This window comes from Clupea harengus, chromosome 9, assembly GCF_900700415.2.
Source record: "Clupea harengus chromosome 9, Ch_v2.0.2, whole genome shotgun sequence".
NCBI lineage: Eukaryota > Metazoa > Chordata > Actinopteri > Clupeiformes > Clupeidae > Clupea > Clupea harengus.
Genome location: NC_045160.1, coordinates 10,809,032 through 10,833,647, shown reverse-complemented (window position 1 = coordinate 10,833,647; position 24,616 = coordinate 10,809,032). Strand labels below are relative to the sequence as shown.

At 47.0% G+C, this 24,616-nt stretch overlaps 1 protein-coding gene across 1 annotated transcript in view; it reads left to right on the top strand.

The window, feature by feature from the left end:
• robo1 (roundabout, axon guidance receptor, homolog 1 (Drosophila)) overlaps positions 1–24,616 on the top strand; it is a 264,703-nt gene that overhangs the window by 6,393 nt on the left and 233,694 nt on the right. Inside the window, exon 2 of the mRNA XM_042708700.1 lies at positions 16,311–16,454. Within this exon, the coding sequence (XP_042564634.1) occupies positions 16,361–16,454 (94 nt within the window). The 5' untranslated portion in view covers positions 16,311–16,360. The remainder of the gene's footprint in view (positions 1–16,310; positions 16,455–24,616) is intronic.

Sequence of the window (24,616 nt, the reverse complement as noted above, 5' to 3'; positions counted from 1 at the left end):
GTCATAGCGAGTGCTGTTATATCTGTGGGATTATGTGTTGTCTTATCTGTTGTCTTATTTTAGCTTGATTGTATTGTCTACATCCCTATGTACATAAAACATAATTGGTCATTGTTGTTTGGGTCACATACCTGCTTTTATTGATTTCAGAGTTTTTTCCCTCTTCCCACTACACTCTGTTCTACCACTTCATCTGACCACGTAGTAACACAAGGAGAGAAATAGTGATGCTCTAAAACACATCAAACATTTTCTGCACCTTTCCTTTATGTTCCCACAGCCGTTAGGTGCTGCATAATTTAACGGAGGAGGGGGGGTCGGTGTTTAATGTCATAAAACAGCTTGGGGCCCAGCAGGGGGGCCGTGCGATAATTGGAGTGTTTTTCATCCACTGCGGTTCTTTAAACGCCTTTTAAGTTCAGGGCCCTTCCTGCGGTTGAGTGCCGATGTGAGGAGAAGCCAGGGCCTCTCATATCTCTCCCAGGAGACGAGCATCCCCACCTGGGATAGAGAGAGAGAGAGCTCCCCTCCACTCCACTCCCCCACCCACACCCAGACCCAGCCAGCCAGCCATTCCCCCTTGCTGTCAGGTGCTCTGAATGGATAACGGCGAAGCTCGCACATGGGCCGTGGATAAGGTGTGACCTCTCCGTCTTTTTTTTTTTTTTCTCCCTCGACCTGAATCACAGTTGCACTTACGGTACTGCAACCGTGAACGCTATAGCAGAACCCCCCCCCCCACCCCCCCAACCCCGATATCAGCCTGGCTCACTGAAATAGATAAGTCGTCCATCAAGTCTCGTCGGAGTGAGAAGGCAGCCGTGCTAAGGTCACTGGCTAGCGCCGGTCACGTTGGCAGCCGAATCAGGCTGTGGAGGGGATTGTGTTTGCATGCGCACTCAGTTTGGCCGGTGAGGGAGTGTTTGTGGCCACACGGCTGCAGCAAACAATGAGAATATTGCCACACGGGTGCCCGCTGAGGGCGGCTTGTTTGGTGTCACTATCATGCACCAGACAGAGTTCAGTAATGCACACATGCTGGGCTGTCTCTGTTCGTTTTTTAAAAAAAGCGGGGGAGGGGGGCACTGTGATGCCTAGTGATAACTTCAGCTCTGAGGTGATGCTTTGGTGTTGACCTGGCAGAGAGTGGAAAGCAAATTGATTCAGTCATGACACAAAGATACACACACAGTGCCTCCACCGGGAGGTTGGTTTGGTGTGTGCGTCTCTGTGCGTGTGTACAGGCTTTGATATGGTATCTGTGAGTGAGTCTATTTGTGTGTTTCTTTCAACCTCATTTGTGTTCGGCGTGTGTGTGTGTGTGTTTTTTGTGAGTGTCTGGATGTTTGTATCACAGCCTCAAACCCCATAAATCTGGGGAGTAGGTTAAAGAGAAAAAAGCTGAGTGCTGGGAGATGGATTTTTCTAGAAAGAACACCGTGGAGGGAGCAAGAGAACAAAATAGGCCCAAGCCTGGAGGGTGCTGAGCTGATCTGAGATGGGAGTTTGTCAGGGAGCGAGAGAACGCTCATCTTCCCAAGCTCTGCTGGATCAATGGCCATTATCTGACCCACCCAAAAGTAAGAGAGATGTGTGTGTGTGTGTGTGTGTGTGTGTATGTGTCTCTGTCTGCAGCTAGGGTCTGATGGAGCATGTTTGCCACTGTGTGGATGTACCCCATGGATGTGCACACATTTTTAGAATTTGCATTTACATTGGTGTGCGTGTGCATGTTTGCACTTTGTGTGTATCAGCGTGTGTGTGTGTGTGTGTGTGTGTGTGTGTGTGGTGTGTGGTGTGTGGTGTGTGGTGTGGCTCATAACCACGATTTGCTTAGTCGGTGGCTTGCTGTCTGGCTGTCTGGATGAGCGTCATTTGTCCCCTTTAATTACGAGGTGTGCTGCGTTGTTATTCATGGTGAGGGGTGGCCAAGCGCTCCTCTGTGGTTAGCCAGGGCCCTGAGCTCCACCGCGGTGATGCTGAATTGATGTAGGGTGGGTGTGCTGGAAGCAGCTGCTGCCTCATGTTTTCTGGGGCGTTTGCCATAATGATGAGCCCAGCAAGGCTGTCCGCACTGATCTCTAATTGGCAGTACAGGCTGATTTAACGCCCTTTTTTCCTCCAGAATGAAGCCTCCGCCTTTGCTTTCACTGATGACTGTATCATTAGGTGCTTCGCTTTCATGCCATTGTACTATTTTTCTTACACATTGCATCGTTTATGGCAGTGTACATCACTGCAGTCAAGGTGTTCAGTTTGACTTAGGAAAGGAAAACAGTATTCTGTCTGTCAGATCATGGGAGCAGAGAACTCCTGCTTCATTCTTTTGTCTTGGGGGGGGGGGGGGGGGGTGGACATTCAGACAAATGAAAAAGTGGTCCTGTTTCTCTGACCCAAGCTCACAATGTCAAGTATAGCCAGCCGGAGCTTGGTGTTAAAGGTTTCACCCCCCCCCTCTCTCTCTCTCTCTCTCTCTCTCTTCCTCTCTCTATCTGTCATGTTCCCCAGATTCTTTGTGAGCATGACAGGGTCCATCTTGGAGTGTGGCTTTAATTCCCACTAGTGTCCATCAGTCCCCCTCTGTCCCCCTGAGCTTTGACAGGGGGGCTATTATTCCCCCATCGCCACGGCGCCTTCCCTCCCCAGAGATGTGGGGGGATGGGGTGTGAGTGGCGCCTCTGTAAACACTTTGAAGCGGCTGGTTGGATGAGACTCCAAGCAGGACTGGCGACGCTGACAGCACAGCAACCTCACACACACACACACACACACACACACACACACACACACATACACACGCACACACTCACACACACACACTTGCACAGACACACACACACACAGACACATACTCACACACACTCACACCCTTGCACAGACACACTCACACAGACACACTTGCACAGACACACTTGCACAAACACACACATACACACACACACACACACACACATACACACACAAACACACACACACACACTTGCACAGACACACACACACACACACACAGACACACACTCACACCCTTGCACAGACACACTTGCACAGACACACACACACACACACACACACACACACAGAGACAGACAGAAATACACTCTACTTTCCCCCCAACCTGATGAGCAGAGCCAAAGGTCGGACCCCCAACAGCTGTGCGGGGAGTCAAGTCATTACTAACCTTGGCGTCCAGTAAAAAACACCGACCAGCCCCTTGCCCCCCCCCCCCCCCCCTTCCTCCACCCAATACCTCAAAACCCCCCCCTCCCACACACTACACCTCCAACATCACCACCCACCCCCCAGGCCACATTCCTGATGTGTACTCCAGCTCTCTCTCTCCCTCCCCTCTCCATCCTCTGTGATATCTCCCATACTTCCTGCCGCGCTCTATTAGTTTCTTTAATGTAATATCATAACAACGGAGGGGGGATGCCGAGGACCTGGCCTCCGCCCGTCTCCATGTCTGTCACAGGGCCCGACTGCTGCGTAACTAAGACGGATGACTCTCTCTCTTTCTCTCTCTCCTCCACCGCCTCTCTCTCTTTCTGCCGCTCTCTCTCTCTGTCTGTTTTCTCAGGGCCTCTGGCTAATAGCAGCTGTAGCAGATTTCTGTTAGACCTCTGCTCTCACTGAAATGACCTAATGGATTATTCAGAATCACCTGGCAGAGATATCTATCATATATCAAGTCAAGGCAGAACTGACACTATATGTGTGGTTTGTGTGATCATATTTATAAAGTGAAGTGTGTAGGGTGAAATAGGGACCGAATATGTTTGATATGTACATCGATTGGATGTAGTTCTTTTTCATGCAGTATGCTGAATGCAAGAAAGGAATCGCAACACTACATTCAGCAGAAAATAGTCATTAACAAAACTGAGGTTTTTGTTCCATCCATGCTGTTATAGACCCTGTTAGAAAGCCATCTAGAAAGGATAGTCTGAGAGGGTATCCTACAGTCACAGACCAGAAAAGTTTGTATTAGAGTTGTTATGTGCTGCAATGCTGTGTTTCTGCAATAGGATTTGACCCAGGACATAACATAAATTATATCATTTAAAATGGCCTCTCACTGTGATTAGATACTCAGTCAAACTTCAGTGCCTTTGAAACTTGTCCTGTTTCATGTGATGCCTCAAACTTGCTGAGAAATCAATCAAACTGCATTTTAACAGTACCTTTATCAATAGCAATTCTTACCATTCAGAGAACTTTGTTATGAAATATCACTTTGATTTAGACATTGCATTTTTAAAGGCAGCAGAGTGGAAGGTATTGAGTGGGTAAAAAAAGATCTCTCTGGCAAAAAAACAAAAACCCCAAAAGTTGTTCAACTTCTCCCAAAAGAATAAAGCAAAAGATAGAAGAGAATAGATTGTCCTCTGCTCTCCACCTCCTCACCTGTTGTGTTGTTTGACATGGAGGAGTATAACTACGGGTAAGCTGGGTCTTGTCTTTGATGGAGCAATCACGGCCTCTCTGTTCTTTTCCCTCTTCAGCTCCATGGGCCTTTTAATGGCCTTTAATATCTCCCATAACTCTTTGTGTGACTACCCACATCATAGTCATCCTCACATAAGCTTTTAAAGATGATTCAAACCAGCGTAATCATCCAGTGCCTCCTGACTTCTCACCCTAGAGTGTAGAGAATGGGGTATGTAATCACTGTAGTTTCAGACCGTTTTGCCTCGAGTAACGGGTTTGTGTTGTTCTTTGGTGTCAGATATGAAAAGCTGAAGATGATGAGAACTTTTGAAATGAAAAGTAGCACTTCAGCCACAGTAGGAAATTCGTTTTCTTTTTTTTCATTCCAGCACAATTCACCGGCAGTCATTTTCTCTGTGCGTCAACAACACTTTCAGTTCTTCTTTGAGACAATGAAGAAACAAACTGAAAGAATGTGTAAAGTGAAAGAGTTTTCACGGATAAACGTTGGTCGTTCTATATAATTGTGTTGTGCGCCTTCCTTAAAGCCTTCCCTGCTAAGTGAGAGCCAGCAGTGTGAATCAGGGGGCTCCACAGGACTTCTTTTGCATCCATTTCCATGGCGTGTGTGTGTGTGTGTGTGTGTGTGCGTGTGTGTGTGTGTGTGTGTGTGTGTGTGTGAGGGAGAGAGATAACTGAGTTTTCATTTCTGTACATATTTTAAAACAAAAATAAGAAGTCTCTATTAAAAAATGTTCATTACGCTGAACAAAAGCATGTGCAAAACAGCAAATAAAGGTCTTAGCCACACATACTGCATAAAAGCATGGAATACGGTTTCTCTTAAAAAAACGAAATGGGAGAGAGTAAGTGTGAGACAGTGAGAGTGAGAGAGTGAGTGTGAGAGTGAGAAAGTGAGTTTGAGAGAGTGAGTGTGAGGGATGGGGAGGATTGTCACTAGGTTTCAGATGACAAGGTGATCATAATTCTGCGTTAATGATAGTGCTTTGACCTCTGCTGTTGCACCTGCATACCATCAGGTCCTGCAGACAGCTGCGGATGTTATCTGGCTTATCTATCAAATAGAACCTTTACCTTCTATTTCCGCCTCCCTTCTCCTCTTTTCTTCTGTACAGAGCTCTCAACTTGTGTTTTAACCTGAGCACAGTCTTTGCCACTGGCACTACCACAGTTACAAATGTAAAAGTAATGATTTAAGAGCACTCCGGGAGGTACATAAACAATCTCCGTTGAAGAGAGGCACCCCTGCTGCTCTCTCACTGTGGGCTTCGTGATTGCAGTTAAAGGGTGGACCCACTCTTCCTCGTCCATCAGAGTTAATCACACATACCTTTACTGTTGTGAGTAGTTGGACCAATGCTCTTCTCCATCGTCCTTTGTATTCATCTGTGTATGCATCTGTGTGTGTGTGTGTGTGTGTGTGTGTGTGTGTGTGTGTGTGTGTGTGTGTGTGTGTGTGTGTGTGTGTGTGTGTGTGTGTGTGCGTGCGTGTGCGCGCACGTGTGCTAGTGGGCATTTGTGTGTGCTATGTTTGTGCATTCTTGCATAATTATCTGTAATAAGTACAGCTCTGTCCTTCCGCTCCCTTCTTCTTCACTGGAGAGGAGAGAAGCTCTTCAGAGTTTCTGGGGCTTTTGTCTCAGCGGGACACAGACAGGGCTTTTCTGATTTATCCTCTAAAATCTTGACGAGAAATTAGGGGCCAGAGTATTTTCCTGTAGAAACGTGCTGAATTAATTACAGCCCTGGCATGATACCCGCACTACTGTAATAAGCTCCTCTATGCTAATGCTGCGCCTGAGTGGAAAGTTAATGCTGTCAAGAGCCAAAGTCCTCTCCGCTCTCTCCAGCATGAATATTCAGCTGTGTGTGTGTGTGTGTGTGTGTGTGTGTGTGTGTGTGTGTGTGTGTGTGTGTGTTTGCTGCAAAGCGGCTTGCCTGCTCTGGTCCTGATAACTACAGCGTTGTAAATCTGTGAATGTCGCTCTTCTGTAATGTATCAGAAATAATTATATCGAGGGAAAATGTTTGACAGTTCTATCCATTAGTGGCTCTGGTTGGACAAGTGGCTTGCAAACAACAAGAGAGAGAGAGCGTCCGTGTGTGGCGTTGTGTGGGTGGGTGTGTGGTGTTGTGTGTGTGTGGGTGGGTGGGTGTGTGGTGTTGTGTGTGGGTGGGTGGGTGGGTGTGTGGTGTTGTGTGTGTGTGTGTGTGTGTGGGTGGGTGGGTGGGTCTATGAGAGAGAGAGACAGAGAGAGAGAGAGAAAGAGAGAGAGAGAGAGAAAAATCTAAATTTTGAGAGAATTCAACAATGCATACAAGTGCACATAAATATATACACTCACTCACTCATACACACACACACACACACATAGGCCTACGCACGCAGAGACAAAAATGCACATTTTCATGAACATTTTCCAGATATGTTTTTCGAGGTTGAACACAGGATGAGGTTGTATTTGTTTCACCACTTTGGCAAACGACTCTGTGTGTTCACCATTCCTACCTTTCTAATTAAGCAAAGCCCATGAGCAGTGTGTAATCTCCAGGATTTGGTTTCATTATAATGCATTAAACCCCATTAAACTCATGTGAGGTACTGGCTAATTAGTTGAAGGCAGCATTTTTGTAATCTGGTCGGCATGAATACATTTCACACAAGTGTGAATCAGACAGTCTGGTTAATTGCACCACGCGTGTGCAGAAGCCGTAATTGGCAGCGCTGAGCCAAATCTAGTCGCGACATCACATATCCCCCGCTGAATTAGGCGAACGCGGTGGAAATCCTGGCGGAGTGATGATCTAGCCTGTCGGAACGGTGATCATGTCTGTCAACCTCTGCTCAGCATCCGCACCGGTTCTGTGATGACGGATCCCCCAGTGGGTTCTGCTGGTGTTTCACGTGTGCACTGGGACATGGCTGGCTCTTGTAATGTAAGGCCGAAGTTTAACAAGAATGTGCGTTACTGTTGAATTGCTCTGAATACACTCTGCGTTGTAGATATGTTGTAGTGTTGTACAACTGACATGTGTTAACAGCAGGTTTTCTGATTCAATTGGCTGGTATATGCAAGTTGTATTTTTTCCCCTGTTAGCATGTCATGTGCTGTTTGGATCACCATGCTCTGTAATCTCTCTTAATGGTTTAACATATCCTGTTTTGATGGTGAACAACAGCATTCGTCAGAGGTAAAAAAAAAAATGCTACTTAACCAAGTTTCTTATTTAGCACAAGTAAGCACCGTGCCCTGGTACAAAGTCACCCAGGAAAGGCTTAAAGCACAGTCAATATGTCTGCTGAAGAGTCACAGCAGCCTCAGTGATGTTTAAGCCACAGTCAATATTTCTGCTGCACAGGCCAGTGTGTGTGTTTGGTGTGGGGGGTATTATAAATATCAGGTTTGGCCTTGGTGAAAATAAACAGTATAAGAACCCAGACGGTGTGCTGTTCAATATGCCGAAAAGCAAGATGGCTAATATAATTTGTTGAGCAAATGATGAATAATGAATACATTTGGGAAGGGGAGGTGTGGAAATAAGATACCAGAGGACCAAGGAGACAGAGGATAAAAAGTGAAAAATGAGAGAGGTTTTGATAGAACTATTACCTGTGGTGAGGTAAATTTGCCAGTCATTAAACACTTTTGGAGCCAATGTGACCCCTACCCCTTTCCCTGTATATGAAAATACGCTAGTTGAGAGCGCCCCAGCAAGTAAACAGAACACTCAACACACCAGCTTTAAGTTAGCCTAGATATCAGGTTTGTATTAGAAATATGACATGGACATGACGCAGCGTCCATATATCAAAGGCATGCCAGTTCGTAGCCGGCTTATCAAACACTTTAACCACAGAGCCGTGCAGAGGTTGGCGGATTCATCACTGACAGAGGTGGCTTCAGCACGGTCCTCCAGCAAGTGGAACCGAAACCCACCGTTAAGCCGAATAGTCCGATTCTATTTCCCTCTGGGGTTTGAAATCTCATCACGCTCCCAGGCTCCAGGGTGTCTCCGAGCCAGCTCTGCCTAAAATACTGCCTAAAGTTATTATTCCCTGAGAATTCATTTGCAAGAGTGGGCCTGCAGTGTGCAACGCTGTGTCATGATTAATGCCCACCCAACACTGGGAAACTTATTTTATTCCTATGCAGTACTCAGCAGTGAGTACACATCAGTTAGGCTGTTGTCTATGGTGACTAATGAGAATGGAGTGCAATCCCCAGCATGTGTGTAGCTGTGGTGGAGGAGATTGTATGAAGGGGGGGGGGGGGGGGGGGGGGGGGGGGGGGGGGCGACAGGGACAGGGGGGGGGGGGGTTGAGGGGATGTGCTGTGCTGCTGCTCCATCGAGGATGGGTGTGAGAGTGAGGGATGAGAGATGAGGCAGAGTGTGTGTGTGTGTGTGTGTGTGTGTGTGTGTGTGTGTGTGTGTGTGTGTGTGCGCGTGTGTGTGTGCTGTTCACCTGAAAAACTTCATCCGTCATTCAAGGTCCCCGAAGGACTCCACTATGCAAGAGATACATCTAGCTCATGTGCACACACACACACACACACACACACACACACACACACAAACACACAGAAACTCACGTGTACTCCACTTACGTTCTCTTTTTCTCTCTTTCTCTCTCACTCACAGACTCACAAACATATACACACACACACACACACACACACACGCAGACACACACACTCACACAAATGTGCATACATACGCACAGCCTCTCACACACAAACACAAACACTTGGCCAGGCTCTCTGTGACACTTGCCTGTTGGCGTTCTCCATCTAAAGTGCCATCCTAGCAGTCATTTGTGCTGACTGTAATGATGTGACTAATTAAAGATGATTGCCTGTGAGTAGGTCACCTAAAGGAGAACGGAGAGCGAGAGAATAAAGGAGAGAGGGAGGAGAGGAGAATGATGGAGAGATAGTAGGTTGCTACATCATGAACTCGATCCCTTTGTCCAAGAGTTAGACAGCAGAGGATCTCCTCAGTAAACCCATGACCTTGAGAAGAGTGACGAGGAGACAAGGACACCAGCATGGGAGATAATGGCAGGTTGGGGGTGACTGTCAAAACACTCCCAGTGACCAGGAGTGGGCCGCTCTCTGAGCCCAGCAGGGCTGCTCCCACATGACAAATCCTCAACACTTAGCCCTGGCTAACAACAATTGATGGTGCCCAGTCAGAGGCTGACTAATGAGCGCCGCGGGTTTATGGGATGTTGGGTTATCCATTTCAACCCTTACATATGGGCATATTGGTTAATGTCAAATGATACGGTTAAGTATGATGTATTTAAAAGGATTAGCACTGTTATTAATGGCTGGAGTTTAACTGCGGGAGCAAGCTCATTTCAAAGATGGCCGCCTGGGACCGATGCCATTCTCCCTCAGTGGCATCAGCCGGCAGCCAAAATGCCCGTGCCAAGCGCCTCTTTTGTTGCGGCACACAATGGCGAGGAGCATTTTGACACGTGTCCTCCACGGTGGCTGTGACTAATTAACATTGCGTAATCTCCGTGCTTACAAAGCAACTTTCATAATTAGAGGTGTGATGGTCGGGCGCGATATTGGCGTTGATCTTGGCACAAGATAACGATTGCAGTGGCAGCAGCAGCAGCGGCGGCGACAGGGGCAGAGGCGGCTTCATTGTTTGTGCGACGGACTTCTGACATATGGAGGTCACAATAAAAAAAAAGGACACAAAGGGAACCCAGACCCCCCTCCCCCCCATGCCTTTTTTTTGTTCTCAAAGGGCCAAGCCTTCCATCCAATCAAAGCGGACAAATTGCACTGCTCCTGTTCCAAATGATGGCGACTCTCTGAGAATGGTGTGGACGTGGGAGAATGGAGTGGTAATGCGAAATCTTTTCCTCCCCATCTCCCTCCCAGGGCCCTGCCACCTGCGCTCTAAAGAAGGAAAGCCTGATTGCGATATTCTTGGCTTTCTCTGGAAGGAAGTGGTAACTGGATATGTATGTGATATTTCTCATGAGGCTGACCTCCATTAGATCCAGCCGACACCCCTCTACACGTGACTTGTGACTGCTCGACATGGTTAAAACGAGTCGACCTGGTTTACAGAACAAGTTCAGTGTTCAAACAGGGAGTGACATGTCCTCGTTTGGGGAAGTTTTGACCTGCAACATCGCCGCAGCTGACGTCCACAGTCTTTCAGTCAAGTCGATTCATCTCGAGTGCTGTGCAATTCTCCCCTCTCTCGCTCTCTCTCTCTCTCTCTCTCTTCCTCTCTCTCTCTCTCTCACTCTCTCACTCTGACTCTCTCTTCAGCAAGGCCAGCCTTTTAGCAAAATGAATTTTCAGATCGGCGTCTTGATTGGCCAGGCACTTTCAGCGTTGTGTTTTTTATTCCCACTCCTGGCAGTCAGCTGGGACAGGTCCACTGAGTGCAATGCACTGACCCCCTAATCCATCACCGATAACTGGGGGGGGCAAGCACTTCCCTCTGCCCCCAACAGGAAATAATCAGCTTTTAATTTCTTGGCGATGGCGTCGGCATGATGATGGATAATGGAGTCAGATCTCTCGGGGTGACCGCGCCCATCTCCCTCGTCACGCCAGAGTAGGCTCCCCAACCCCCCCACCCCCATCACTCCCCCACACGCTTTTAATTTGTTTTAATTTTGATTAATATCCACGTCTCAGCTTTCGTTTAACGAGAGGCCTGGGCTGTAAGGTCATTACACCTGAGACTAAACCCGTCGGTTTAAACGCCGACATCAACAATCTCCTAAGAGGTGTTGTCAATTAATATGGGAGCAAAATATTCACTAATTACTCCTCTTTTGCATAATGTGTGCTATACTCTGCCAGGGCCGGAGTGAAAATTAAAAGCCTGATGATTGTGTACAGAGCATATTATTAATTTTTAATACACACACACACACACACACACACACACATACACACACACACACACACACAGCACAACGCTGAGGTCTGCTGCTGTTTACTTGAAGCACAGGGCCTTGAAGCTCTGAGCACCCCAGCCATTTACACAAAGGGACAGGGGCTTGCTTTAGAGGAGGTGGCAGGTGCCAGATCTTTCCCGGTGGGGCGTAATCACTGCGTTTAGGCCCCTGCAGGGCAGCTGTGTGTGTGTGTGTGTGTGTGTGTGTGTGTGTGTGTGTGTGTGTGTGTGTGTGTGTGTGTGTGCGTTTAGGCCCCTGCAGGGCAGCTGTGGTCCTCAGCCCCTCAGGCACAGGTGACTGCTAGATGATTAGTGGGGAGACGGCAGCCTAGAGGTGGGGACTGCTCCACCCTAATGGGGAAGGACAGTTCAACCCGAGTGTTTCCTCCAGACCTCTCTCTCTCTCTCTCTCACACACACACACACACACACACACACACACGCAGACTCTCTATCTTTCTCTGTCACCCTCTTGCCACCTCCTTCTATCCACTCTCCATCATTCTTCCTGAGGTACAGCAGGTTAATCCTTTTATTGTAATGAAGTGGAGCGGGTGATGTACTCCTCTGTATATGCGCATGTTTTCATTCCCACACCGATTCTTCTTTCTTTCTACTTTCTTTCTTTCGTTCTCGCTCCCTTCTTGTCCATTTTGTCAGTGAGTGACAACATGCTTTTGAGGTAGCATGGTTCAAACACACAGAGGGCTCCTTCTCTCTCCCTCTCTCTCTCTCTGTCTCCCACTCTCTCCCTCTCTCTCTCTCTCTCTCTCTCTCTCTCTCTCTGAGGATCTCCCCTTGTGCTCATGCTCGTCTCACCTCTCCGTCTCCACCTGTCTCTGCCCTCTGCTCGCCATGCATAATGACGGCGGCCCCTCGCCCCCTCGCTCCGTGCTCAGCGTTGTTTATTTAATGGCCGTGCTGCGTGAGGGGCAGATTTGCCACGCCACTGAACTGGAGCTGATGATTCATCAAGCAGAGGGTGCCATAGCACTGCACTGCCCTTCTCTTCTCCCCCCTCTCTCTCTCACTCTTTCTCTCTCTCTCCCTCTCTTTCTCTCTCTGTCTCTCTCTCACTCTCTCTCTCACACTCTCTCTCTCTCTCCCTCTGCTGCTGGATCTCAACATACTGATGCTTCAAATACTGATATGGGATTACAGCAATACTCTAGTCATAATACTACAGGCTATGGAAATTGATTTGCACACCCAGTACAGTATGTTCTGTTGTCAGCTTGAATGCATTTTCACTGACGGATATGCTGTGGTTGTTGTCGGGCTGCCTTTAGATCGGGTGCTCGTTTGCAGAGGTGGAGGAGGGCCAAGGAGTGAGAAGAGATTAAAGAAAGGAAGAGAAGGCAAAAGGAAAAATATGGCATTCAGAAGTGTTTTATATGTAAAATAAGTCATTTGCATTGTCCTCCAGCTATTGTGCTGTCTCTCAAAGCCGGCCAGCAGCCACTTTAATTGCATCTCTCCTACTTCGGCTCACCGCTATCTAAGACTCTATAGGGGAAGTGGACAAAAGGAGAAGAGCGATGCCAGACTCTCCTACTCTACCTGACAAATGTGTTTTCCCCCTTTCCTACATTTGTATCATAAAAGCATTGGGCACTACTCTTTTTTTCCAATCCAAAGGTTATAGCTGTAGGTAATTCTAAACGGGAGCTTTTCCTTCTTTCTTCTTCTGAATCACAAATCACCCCTCTTTATTTCAACCATATAAATAACTATTCTCACTCTCTCTCTCTCTCTCTCTCTCTCTCTCCCTCTCTCACACAAACACACATACACACATACACACACACACACTCACACACACCCTCTCTCGCTTCCTCCTTTGTCTACCCTCCCTTCCCTTCTCCTCTCTCCCGGGTGGCTCCAGAGGCATTGAGGTGGGGATAAAGGGAGAGGATTAAGAGGAGAGAGGGCTGGAGGTAGAGGTAATATCAAGTTCAGTGCTCTCTCCAAGGCTCTGGGCTTCTCCTTATCACCTAATACCCAACTTTAACACAGTAACCTGCATTAGAGTTAGGCCATGTTGTTCATGATCTCAGTGTCATAAAACATCTTATCAGATCCCTGATGTCTTTGCAGTGCACCGTGATACTGAATAGGCAACTGACTTTGGAAGTCCTTGTGGCCTCAGAAATAAATCATAAAAGAAAAGAAAGCTCAAAATACATCCCTGCCATATACCACCATGTAGCTACAATGTCTTCAAATCAGTTCATCTGTTCATGATGTGGGAAGCTTGTGATATGCTATGTTGAAGAAAGTATATAGTCACACAAGTGTAAAGCTTTCTCAACTATCCAGCCAGAATAATTGAATGCAGACGTAGGAGAGAGGGACAGGGGAAAGGAGACTAATAGGACCGGATAAAAAGGAGATCTTCCTTGTACGCCAATCAGCCAGCCTGGAGTGGTAATATTACTTATGCATAAAGCCTGCTTCCAGAAATGGCCATCAGATGACAAATACATTTGAGAAAGGTCACCACATTTGCATTGATCTCATTGAGGCCGTGGGGGCGACTGCGTTTGTTATTGTGCTCCCTTCAGCGGCTGCATTGATTGGCTTTATGTTTGCGCGGGTGAGCTCGCGGCGGCGTTACAAATAAATCTTCCATTATCTCAATTCGGCCCTTTCATTAATCAAAAGCAATGGAATAATAATGGCTGCTGTGGGAACGGGGCAGGACTGCTCCTCCTCCCTGCTCCTCTGTCTGATGTGATGGGTGAGGAGACCACTTCTCTGTCTCCCCACCGCAACCACCATCACACACACACACACACACCCACACACACACACACACACACACACACAGACACACACACACACACACACACCACCACCACCACCACCACTGACATCTCCTTCCTGCTAATTGGGTATTTATCAGATTGCCAGAGAGAGAGGGGGACGGGTCTCTTATCAGTCCCAATTTTCAGGGACAAAATTCAATCTCCTCCCCCTCCACTCGCTCTCACCTGAGATGGGGAAAAGGGTGTGGAGCTGAGGGTCTCCTTCCTCATCATGGAAGAGAGGGAGAGCAGATACGCCCCCCCCCCCGCGCGCGCCTCAAACCCCACGCTACTTCCCCAGTCCCCTCAGTGTGGAATGCATCTGTCATCATTGCATACAAATTGCGCAATTGTGCTGGTGCACAATACATAATTTTATTGGGCCGCGCTGACAATGAATAAATGAGTGGGAGTGATAACATAGAGAAGTGGTGGGGAGCGGCCCTGGACTCAAATCTGATAGGCAGATGCGGTGGTGGTGGCGGCGGCGGTGTGTTTGGTAGAGGCCTGCTATGTCCTGGTGCCCAGAAACGGGCGAAAGCGAAAGGAAGTGTTTGCTGTGCTCCGGCCGATAAGAAAGGAGGAGAAGCTCTTTTGCAAGCAGTTTGCAAGCCACAGCTCTCTCGCCAGTAAACATGTTTCAGTCACACAGAAAAGGACAGGAGGATGTGTGTGTGTGTGTGTGTGTGTGTGTGTGTGTGTGTGTGTGTGTGTGTGTGTGTGTGTGTGTGTGTGTGCGTGTGCGTGTCACAAAGATTGAAAGGGAGCATTAGAGAAAAGCAATTGCATCAAAGGCAGTTGCTCAGAGGACATCTGCGACGTTCATTTTTCTGTGAATTTTGTTTCAAAAAGGAACACAGCTACAAGTCTTTGTACACTCTCTCGCGCATTGATCAAGGTGAAAAACTCCTCCATTGCAATCATACAGCACTTTATATCCTTTCTTCGGCATGGCCTCCAGTCCCATTGATTTTGTAATAATGGCGATATACTGCTTCTCCATCCAGCTTTTCAGCAGCTGTGACATCTTGTTGGACAACGGACCCAGACAGGAAAACACACGGCACAGATTCTTAAAGCTGTGGATAAATCAATATTATTCTCACATTTATCTTTCGGCCTCAATTAGTGAATTGTCTGGTCGGAGTGTATTTAAAGATCAGCTGAAAAAAGGCAGAGCAATGCAAATAGAGGCCCCTTGTGTCAAAGATGATTTCAAGCCCATACGAATACACACACCAGCCAGATGAATATAGGAGTGCCAGGCACACAGGGGGGTAGAGCGAGAGAAGATGGAGAGACGGATAAAGGGATGGAGAGTGGGAAGAAAGTGTAGCTGAACTATAGTGAAAAAGCCCGGCTGGGTTGGGAACAGGTTGCTTTGCAGATGGCTGTTCGGTCTGACTGATCTCCACACTCGCGTCACAGACGGCTTCGCTCGTCCCGCTCAGATGGCGGCTTGCTTTGCTGTGTGCTGATCCCACTACCTTTCATCTCGGGTGGTCTGTCCTTAGCAGTGGGTGTTGTCCATCGTCCATTGTCCCACAGTGACCTTCCTTCTGTCTCCGATGCATACAATCTGGGGTCCTTTTCCTTCTGACTAACGCTCCAAGTTCCATAAGCCGGTGGGGGGTAGAGTTTTATATGAGATGTTTACTTCTGCAGTGGCACCAGGCATAAAAAGCCGCCATTAAATAGTGAAGTGTTTATAGTTTTATTATGCGCATGTTTAGTTTTGTTTGAAAGTGTTATAGGTATTGCAATATTTAGGGTTGAGATATGGCCGTGAAATCTCATGTGAATGATATTTAGTCGTGCTGCAGATGATTCTCTGAGTGCGGAAATACAAAATGCAATAACTCAAGGCCTATGAAAGTCTCCGGGAGTGTGGGAACTTTGCAAAGTAGAAATGAAAACTGTTTCATGCCGCTTTTGGCTCTCAGATCATTAATGAATTGAATTCGGCATGATTAATTACTCTCTCTCTTTTTCTCTCCCTTTGTCTGTCTGTCCTACTCTCTTTCTCTTTTCCATGCTTTCTTGGCAACTTCTCTCTCTCTCTCTCTCTCTCTGTCTCTCTCTCTCTCTCCCTCTCTCCCTCTCTCCCTCTCTTAGACTGACCCCTAGAAGCACCAATCAATAGGGATGCCAGGACAGTGAACATCATGCATTTCGTATGGTCAGGTGCCACATCCTTCATAATCGTCACCTTACTTCGACTCTCCCGCTCAGAGCCTTTGGAAGCACCTGTAGTCCCAGGTAAGAGTTGATTTTGACTGCTACACATGTCCTCTTTCAAACTAACTCTGGCTGTACTGGACACAAGACTTAGCCCTGACAAGCTCTGTGATGAATCATAAATTGATATTTAGTACCTGATTGTTCCCTATTCTCAAGTTGCTGATCCACATAAAATCAGCATACTATTCAAACCGACAAGACAAACAAACAAATTCGTGATCCAGGCCTGTCTTGAGACCATTCAGCCAAGTCTTCAGAAACCTGTCTGTCCAAAATTTTCTGTCTGTCTGTCTGTCTGTCTGTCTGCATTGCTGACACTGGTTTTCCTAACTTTAAAAGAAAGAAATTGATGAAAATGCATAGGAATGTCATCAATTGAATTACTCAACAGAGGATATATTTCATGATCAGGGATATCCTTGCTTTATATGAAGCTGATGTCACAGTTACCTATACACATTAACAACATACAAGGGTCCTGCATCAGTTGGAAAAGAAATCTGACAAAAACTGGGTCTGGGTGATTGCCATCCACAGCTGTCTGATTCTCAAGCCTGTAATTCACATCTCTGAGTTCACCCCTACGCTTGCATCATTTGTCACTCCCAGGCCCCTATCTCACACCAAATTCTAACCCCGACAGCGTGATGGATCTCACACTGACACTCTCACCCCGGCTTTCTGCACTCTCTCTTCTACATCACCATTCCTCTCAGCTTCTTCTGCGTCCTCCTTCTCTTCATCCCTCTCTCCGCTGCAATCGCTCTCTCATTCGCCTCCTTTCCCTTCGGATTTTGCTCTATTTTCATTTACCTTGACTCCCCCTTTCCCCACCATCCTGGAAGCAATTTACTTGTCAGCTTGGGCTCTGTTGCCTGCCCTCCCTCCATCCTCTCCCCCGTCTGCTGTACTGTTCTGTGGCTGCGTGCAGGTGGAGCTGGGTGTAATTTGGCTCACAGGCGGGCGGAGGGAGGGAAGGAGCCGCGGTCCCTTGTGTGGGGCCCTGATATTAGCCAGAGCTCGATGTTGCGGCAGTAATGAATGAGGTTTGATCCTCTGCAAGGGTCTCAGGTCCAATTCACCGCACCTCCTCTGTTGCTGTGCAACCCCGACGGGCTTTGTCTACGGTTTGGGGGGTCTTCACAGCAAAACAACATGCGCATGCACACGCACGCACACGCACACGCACACACACACACACACGCACACGCACACGCACACGCACACGCACACGCACACACACACACACACACACGCACACACTTGCAAAAACAAACGACTGACTGAGGGTCCAAGTCCCATAAATGAAAATGTTTCTATTGGTGGCATAAACCAATGATGACCAAGATACCATGGAAGATGCATTCATCCACCTGATACCATAGAAGATGTATTCAGCCACCATGATATCATAGAAGATGTATTCATTCACCAAGATCCCATAGAAGATGAATTAATTCACCATGATACCATAGAAGATGCACATGTCTCAGTTGTTTGCTGCATTTAACGTTTGAAACAGAGCTGGCTAGGACTAATATGCACCAGAGGGTGCTCCCTTTCAGAAGTCAAGAAGAGTCTGTCAGAACAGTTTCAAACTTTCATCTTAAGTGACAGAGAGCGTCTGTTCCTGTGGTGTATCGTAGCTTCAAAGCAGAGCGAACAGATGGCTGTCTTTGCCTCCTTTTTCAGAGCATTGCGTCTATTATTTTTCATTTTTCTAAATAACACGTGAGATGAATACAGTGTGTAAGAATGAGTAGATGGTAAATACTGAAAGCGTGAGGATGGATATGGATTGTTCATGCACTATTAACATGCATTTGCTGACCTGTAGGTTGGCGGAGGCTTTTGGTCCTCGTGGCTCTGAATTCTTCTAAAGCGCTCGCAAAGCTGTTTATTGGCTATTCTAGCACTCAATTGCCGACATCGGAAAGTTATTCATTGGAGCGAGTGGCGGTTCTATTGTGGGAAATGGACATGGTTATTGGATGGAGATTGAGGTTACACATAGGCTAACCTATCATGAAGCCTCCATCTCTTTCAATTTTGAATAGAACAGCCATCCACTTCTTGCCATTTTGCCATTTACTGGAGTGTAAAAGGGCTGGGCAGCATTGAACTGATTTAGTCATTGGAGTGGCTTTCACTATGCCTGTCAAGTAGCACAAAGGAGAAAGGGATGAATTTGCTGCCTTAAAAGTTAAAGTTTCGATAATGTGTGGATTTCACAGTGCAAATAAATGAATCTACATTTGTATTGTAGTTTTGTATCAACACATCTATGCCATGCAAACTAATCCATTCTTTACTTTAAAGTGTGATTTGAAGTGTAATTGATTTCTGCATGAATAATCTAGTCTTTTTTCATCTGTTGTAATGTGTACAACACACTGTATGTCTGATAGATTTCAGATAAGTGCATGTATGAAGTGTCCTAAATCAAATGAAACTGACTCTTAGCTGTCAATAGCACATCGAGGGTGTGTGTGAAATAAATCTAAATTATATCCAGACTGTAAAAATGGTAACCTCCTGGAAATAAATAATGACCTGAGTCAGCATGACATTTTATGTCAGAAATTCCAGCGAGAGAGAGAATTCAGACGTCCTCCTCTGCAACTTCAGATGCCTCATTATCTGGAAAGATTAGACCAGTATCATTAGTGACAGTTAGACTACAGACTTTGAAAGCCATTAAGAGTCACAGGCACTGGAAACTTGACTTGTTTTTCTGCACATCTTTATTGAATGGCACAGACCCAAACTAATTCAGGCGAACGTGCTCTTTTCAAAAAGAACAATGTCCCTATCCTATTTGACCAGCCTCAGTGACAACTCATCACATAGTCTTTGCGAAAACTCTTTAAAAAAAAAAATCCAATTCTACATCACAATTCTCACTTGGCATCATCGCTTCTCCCCATCTCTATGGCGATGGCGGTGCTGATGCAGCGGATCCTTGTACTACCCCTCATGAATAACTAACACTCCTCAGCAGCTCCTGGTATGTTCAGTCCCGTTGTTTCCGCTGGCCTCGGTATTCACCCGGTGTCCCACCTTGGCTGATTTAAATATGTGCTTAATACACCACTATGAGAATATTGAATTACAGTGCAGCCCTGCTGACCTTTGGAAAATTACTGAGCCAATTGGGTAAGACGGCGGCGGCGGCTTTGCTCGTTTTATCACCAGCCGTATGGAACCTGGAGGAGAATGGATCTCACATGTGTGAGAACATGCTGATGTGCTCTTTATTAACACCCTGTGCTGTGAGTGCAGCTACTTCTCAAAACACACACACATGCACACACACACACACAGACACACACACACACACACACACACACACACACACACACATACACACACACACACACATTAAGTTATTTTGCACATTCATTCAGTCATTGGATCAGTTCTTCATTGATTCATTCATTTGTGTGACTCTTTCGGTTTGATTGCCAAGGGCTGCTTAACCCTTCCTCCTTGTGAGATTCCCTCCTGCAGGGTTTCATTGACCATCCTAATCTGGCATGCCTAACTCCAGGTCCAAATGGTCCTGATGGGAGATCTGTGAAGAGGGACTTGGTGTCCCTGCGTTATCCTTTCCTATTGACACAGAAAGGCTGGCTGAACTGATGTGTCTCAAGCAGCCATTCATCTCAGTCCTCCCTGTGTCCCCTCGAGTTTGAGGCACAGGACAGGAAGAATGTCCCTGTCTGCTCCAGCCTCATCCGTGTGGCGCCATGTCTGTTTGTCATGTCCCATCCGTCCAACCCATGGAGCATCTAACTGGTAATCTAACCCGCTATGACACAGATGGAGGGGGAAAAGATTTTTTTTTCGATGAATGGGAGAGGAAAAGAAAATCACATCAGAATACGAACACGAATGCTTCTTTTCCTCATCTCAGTCCAACTTTTGACAAGAGTGATGCTTGATTGCTCCACACAGCACTCTTGCAAATTGCCTTGTAATTGTGTTTGCTTGAAAAATGCTCATTTTGCCACTGCATTTTCATGTTTGTGCCCGTTAGAAAAGGCAGCCCTATTATCAAAGCAGATGGGAGGCTGGGCTTTGGTTGCAGGGAAATGTATTAGAAATAAAATGCTCTCTTGAGATATTTTAGACATGAATGTCAAGAGCAATTTCACTTTTGCTGATAGAATTTGAAATGCATTTGCCCACTTTACCGGTATAAAGGCTAGTTGACTATTGTAACTGCTGGGTGGAAAAGTGGAGCTTTTAGAATGTTGGCTAACACTCCCCAGTGACAGCTGTTTTTAATCCATCTTAAATAAGGCATGATAACAATTACTTGGTTAATTTGATATATCTGAGGAGGTGCTTAAGATATCCAGGTGTTCACGCTTCTATGTTAAGCATAGCGAGAAACAATTATAACGTATATTATTCTCAAGGCATGGTGATGAAGTACTTCAGGATAACAATGTAGGTGTCATGACTGTATTATTGACGTTGTTGATGTGATTAGTCATTCCAAAACAAGAAGAATCATGATATGTGGATACTAATAGGGGATTTATGTAATACAAAAGCACGTGTTTTCTGTATTTCCTTTTATTTCAACTCTTTTTATTGCTCTTGTGCTTTTCATGGTACACAAACTCAGTGTCGTGAAGCCTTGTGGGCTGTAGGCCCTGTCTGGTGTAATCCATTTGGATACTGATAAAATGAACAGGCTTTGTTTGCGTGAGAGTTGTTCTCTAATAGGGTGGTTGAAGAGGCTGCTAACTCAGCTGCAATGTTCGTCTCAGCTGTCACAAGAAACCTATTTCCAGGATTACCGTCCGCCGCCTCCGGGAACAAACACTACGGATTTGTGGACATTTTAAATGGAATGTTTGAAGCTGACGAGTGCGACCACTTTGCAAATTTTGTAATATGAAGAGAAGGGACAAACAATTCAGTAGGCTGGCCTGATCAAAGAGCTTTGAGTTTGACCATAGCCACAATACAAATATACGTTGGTACAAACATCGCAATGCACCCTGCGTTGTACAGGACTCAAAACATTTTCTGTTTTCCCCCCTCTCTGTTGAAACGTTCTCGTGTCTTGACAGTTGACTTTACAGCAAAGTGGATCAGAGGGCAGCATTGGGTATTCTGTGACCGTATCCCTGTAGGCTAATCTCTCCTTCCATCTCTGGTTTTACTTAAAGGAGTCTCCGTTCGGCTTATTGTTTTGAGCGGCGCACCATATTTCTCTGTCCTGGAGCAGGCAGCCAAGCACTCATCACCTTCCCCAGCTCGTGTCCCTGTCCAGCAGACATTTAATTACGCGGCAGGCTGGGACACTGGTTCTTCATCCCGACCCCCACGGCCCCCGTGGCCGGCATCTAATGATGAAAGATACCCCCGGCAAGAACAGGAGGGGAGGGCACGGGCTGTAGGAGTGTTTGAGGATGAGCAGTCAGTACTGTGTGTACTGAGGTATGGTCTCTGTCGTCTCTGTAGGCTGGCTTTGAAGACAAACTGACCTCATAGCCTTTTTTTGGTTTGTTGTAGCTTTTGAGAACAGAAAGAAAGTGGTGTGTCTGTGTGTGGGGGGAATTGATCAGCATATTTGGGGTCTTTTCTCTGCATTTTGATGTTGCATGTGAAAGCATGCTTGGAAGAGCAAAGATGTTTCCTAGATAGGGGCACTTTTTTCTGTTGATAAGCCTTAGGTGTGAACTCATTAACACGCTCATCTGGCGAGTGAGAAACTTGGAGTGGCTGAGATGTGCTCCACTCATGGCTGAGGGAATGGAAGTGTGGGGCCTGAAACAGCTGAATCTCTGTAAAGTCTTCACCAAAAGCGCTGACAGCAGAGTGAAACAATTGCCTCCCACGCACAGACAGTATCCGTGGGGGGGGGGGGGGGGGGGGGGGGGGGTTTGGTTAAGCAAAGATGCTTTGAAAATCTGCCTTTGTGTCTGTCTTCATCATGAAAGACTAGAGTTTGTTTTCATCTAGATAAAACAACACAGAAAGCACATCAGTAAGGAATGTTTTTCATTATGAGTATATATGCAGACGGTATGAGGTTTACACTGTGTGAGTGATTTACGCAATACATATCACTTAGTGATCATCGGCCCGATTCGGAGAATGAATGAGTGTGTGGTTCTGCGTAGTGATTGTTGTGAACGACAGTTAAGGAGAACTGCTTTGAAAGCAGAGATGCTGTCACTCAGCGGTCGCCACAGGAGCCTGTGGAGGGGATTCGATTCTGTTGAGCCTGATGTGTAGTCGGGTCAGTCTGATTTCCACGGGGACACGTACTGACATATGCCACACACGCCTCCAGCTGGGTCACACCCTGGGGCTGGCAAATTCTGCCACCTCACAAATTAATTTCTCTATCTCTTACTCACTCACTCTCTCTAGCTTTCTCTCCCTCTCTCCCTTCACTCTCTCTCTCCCTCCCTCCTGCCGCCTCTCTCTCTTTTCCCCTCTCTTTGCCCCCCCTCTCATGGACTTCTGTTCCTCTACGTGTCCCTTTCTCCCCTGCAGTGTTGTCTACCCCAGACGCAATCCGGAGCTATTTTTATCCTTTTGTTGTGTCTGGAACACCTCTTCAGAGTGTCCAGACATTATAGCCTTACCTTTCATTAGTCAGAGCGTCTCTGATAAACAGCAATGGATTTTCCTGAGCAGAGCGGTGCTCCAGCAGCTGGCGGCCATGTTATCGGAGGCTGGTGATGAACCGATCTGTGAGTGGTGCTGAGTAATGGCCTGGTACTGGAGACTCTCAGGCCTGAGGGAGGGCTGGGAGGGTGAGGGCTCACACCTGCTGCTGAGGTACGCTCACTGCCATGCTCCATGCTCCAGGCACAAACACTCTCATTCTGCCTGGGAGAAGGAACAAGGAGCTCGGGGTGGACTACTGCTGAGAGTGATCCGGGCCCAGGATGGGTAATCTGTAGACGTGTGTGTTTTTGTGTGTGTGCCGTGGAGGAATAATGTGTTCCCTTCGACCCATACAAAAGCGCACAAAAACATGGTGGAAGTAATCATTTCTCTGATACCTTAGGCTGTACCCCATATGCTGAGTAGGGATTTAACACGTTGGGCCCTAATTTCATTGACAGGCAACAAGCAAAGCAAAGGGTCCATTCTGTCTATTAAGTTGTTTCAGGTGAATGTGTTTCTTGAGCAAATCAAAGTTATCTCCAGTGGATGTAAGACAAATATTGTTTTTCCTTATAGATATTTCACTTTCACGGTAAATACTATTTCATGATCACCTCAAAGAAATATAGCATTCATTTGCACACCAGTGTCATATTATTGGATGCATAGTGCTTCGTTTTCTTGAAAAAGCAGCTTGACAGACATCTTTCTGCACTAAGCGGCACAAAGAAGTCGAATTTTCTCTATCTTTTAAAAAAAAATAAAAAGATAGAAAGCTTAGCCCTGGAGCGTACACACACGAGGGCCCTATTGTGTGGCCTTGTGCTGAATAGACCACTTCATTTCCTATGCACTCTCTTCCTCTTTGAGAAAAGATATTGGCGATGATCCCCTCCACACACTCATTCTCTCTCAATCTTTTTTTCCAAAATGGTGGTTATTTCCATTCTTTCATTTGGCTGTCAGGATGGGCTGCGGCTGCGGCTAAGGCGGTAATTGTCCTCATCCCCTCCCTGCCCCGGCCACCTTCTTTCCATGAGAAAAGGGGCTCTCGGTGGCGGAGAGATGAGCACTGAATTAAACGCGCTTCGCCATTTGTCTCGCGGGCTCTTTGACCTCCCTTTCCAACCGACTCTGCCACAGCTGCCTGTCAATAATTGTTGTGGATTGGGACTGGCTCGTCCACTCCCTCGCTGGCTGGCTGGCTGGCGCAGCACTCCTCCCTGGTGCCAGCCTCATCACCCCTGCCCATGGGGGTCAAGCGTGGCGCCCCCCCAACCCCCAACCCCCCGTCGAGTCTCTCCTGCAATTACCCTCCCGGTGTCCTCTGGCTCGTCCTGCACTGGGGAGGAGAAGGGGCTGCTGCCACTGGCTGTCTGGTGCTGGTGCTGCACACATAGCCACAGAACACCGGCAGCCTTCACCGTCTCCTGTAGGGGTTGCCGCTAGCAGAATGCTAAGATGCAGCCCTTGTGCGGTAATCATTTTTCATGCATTCATAACCACGCTTCGCTCTCCAGCTGTGCCCCCCCCCCACC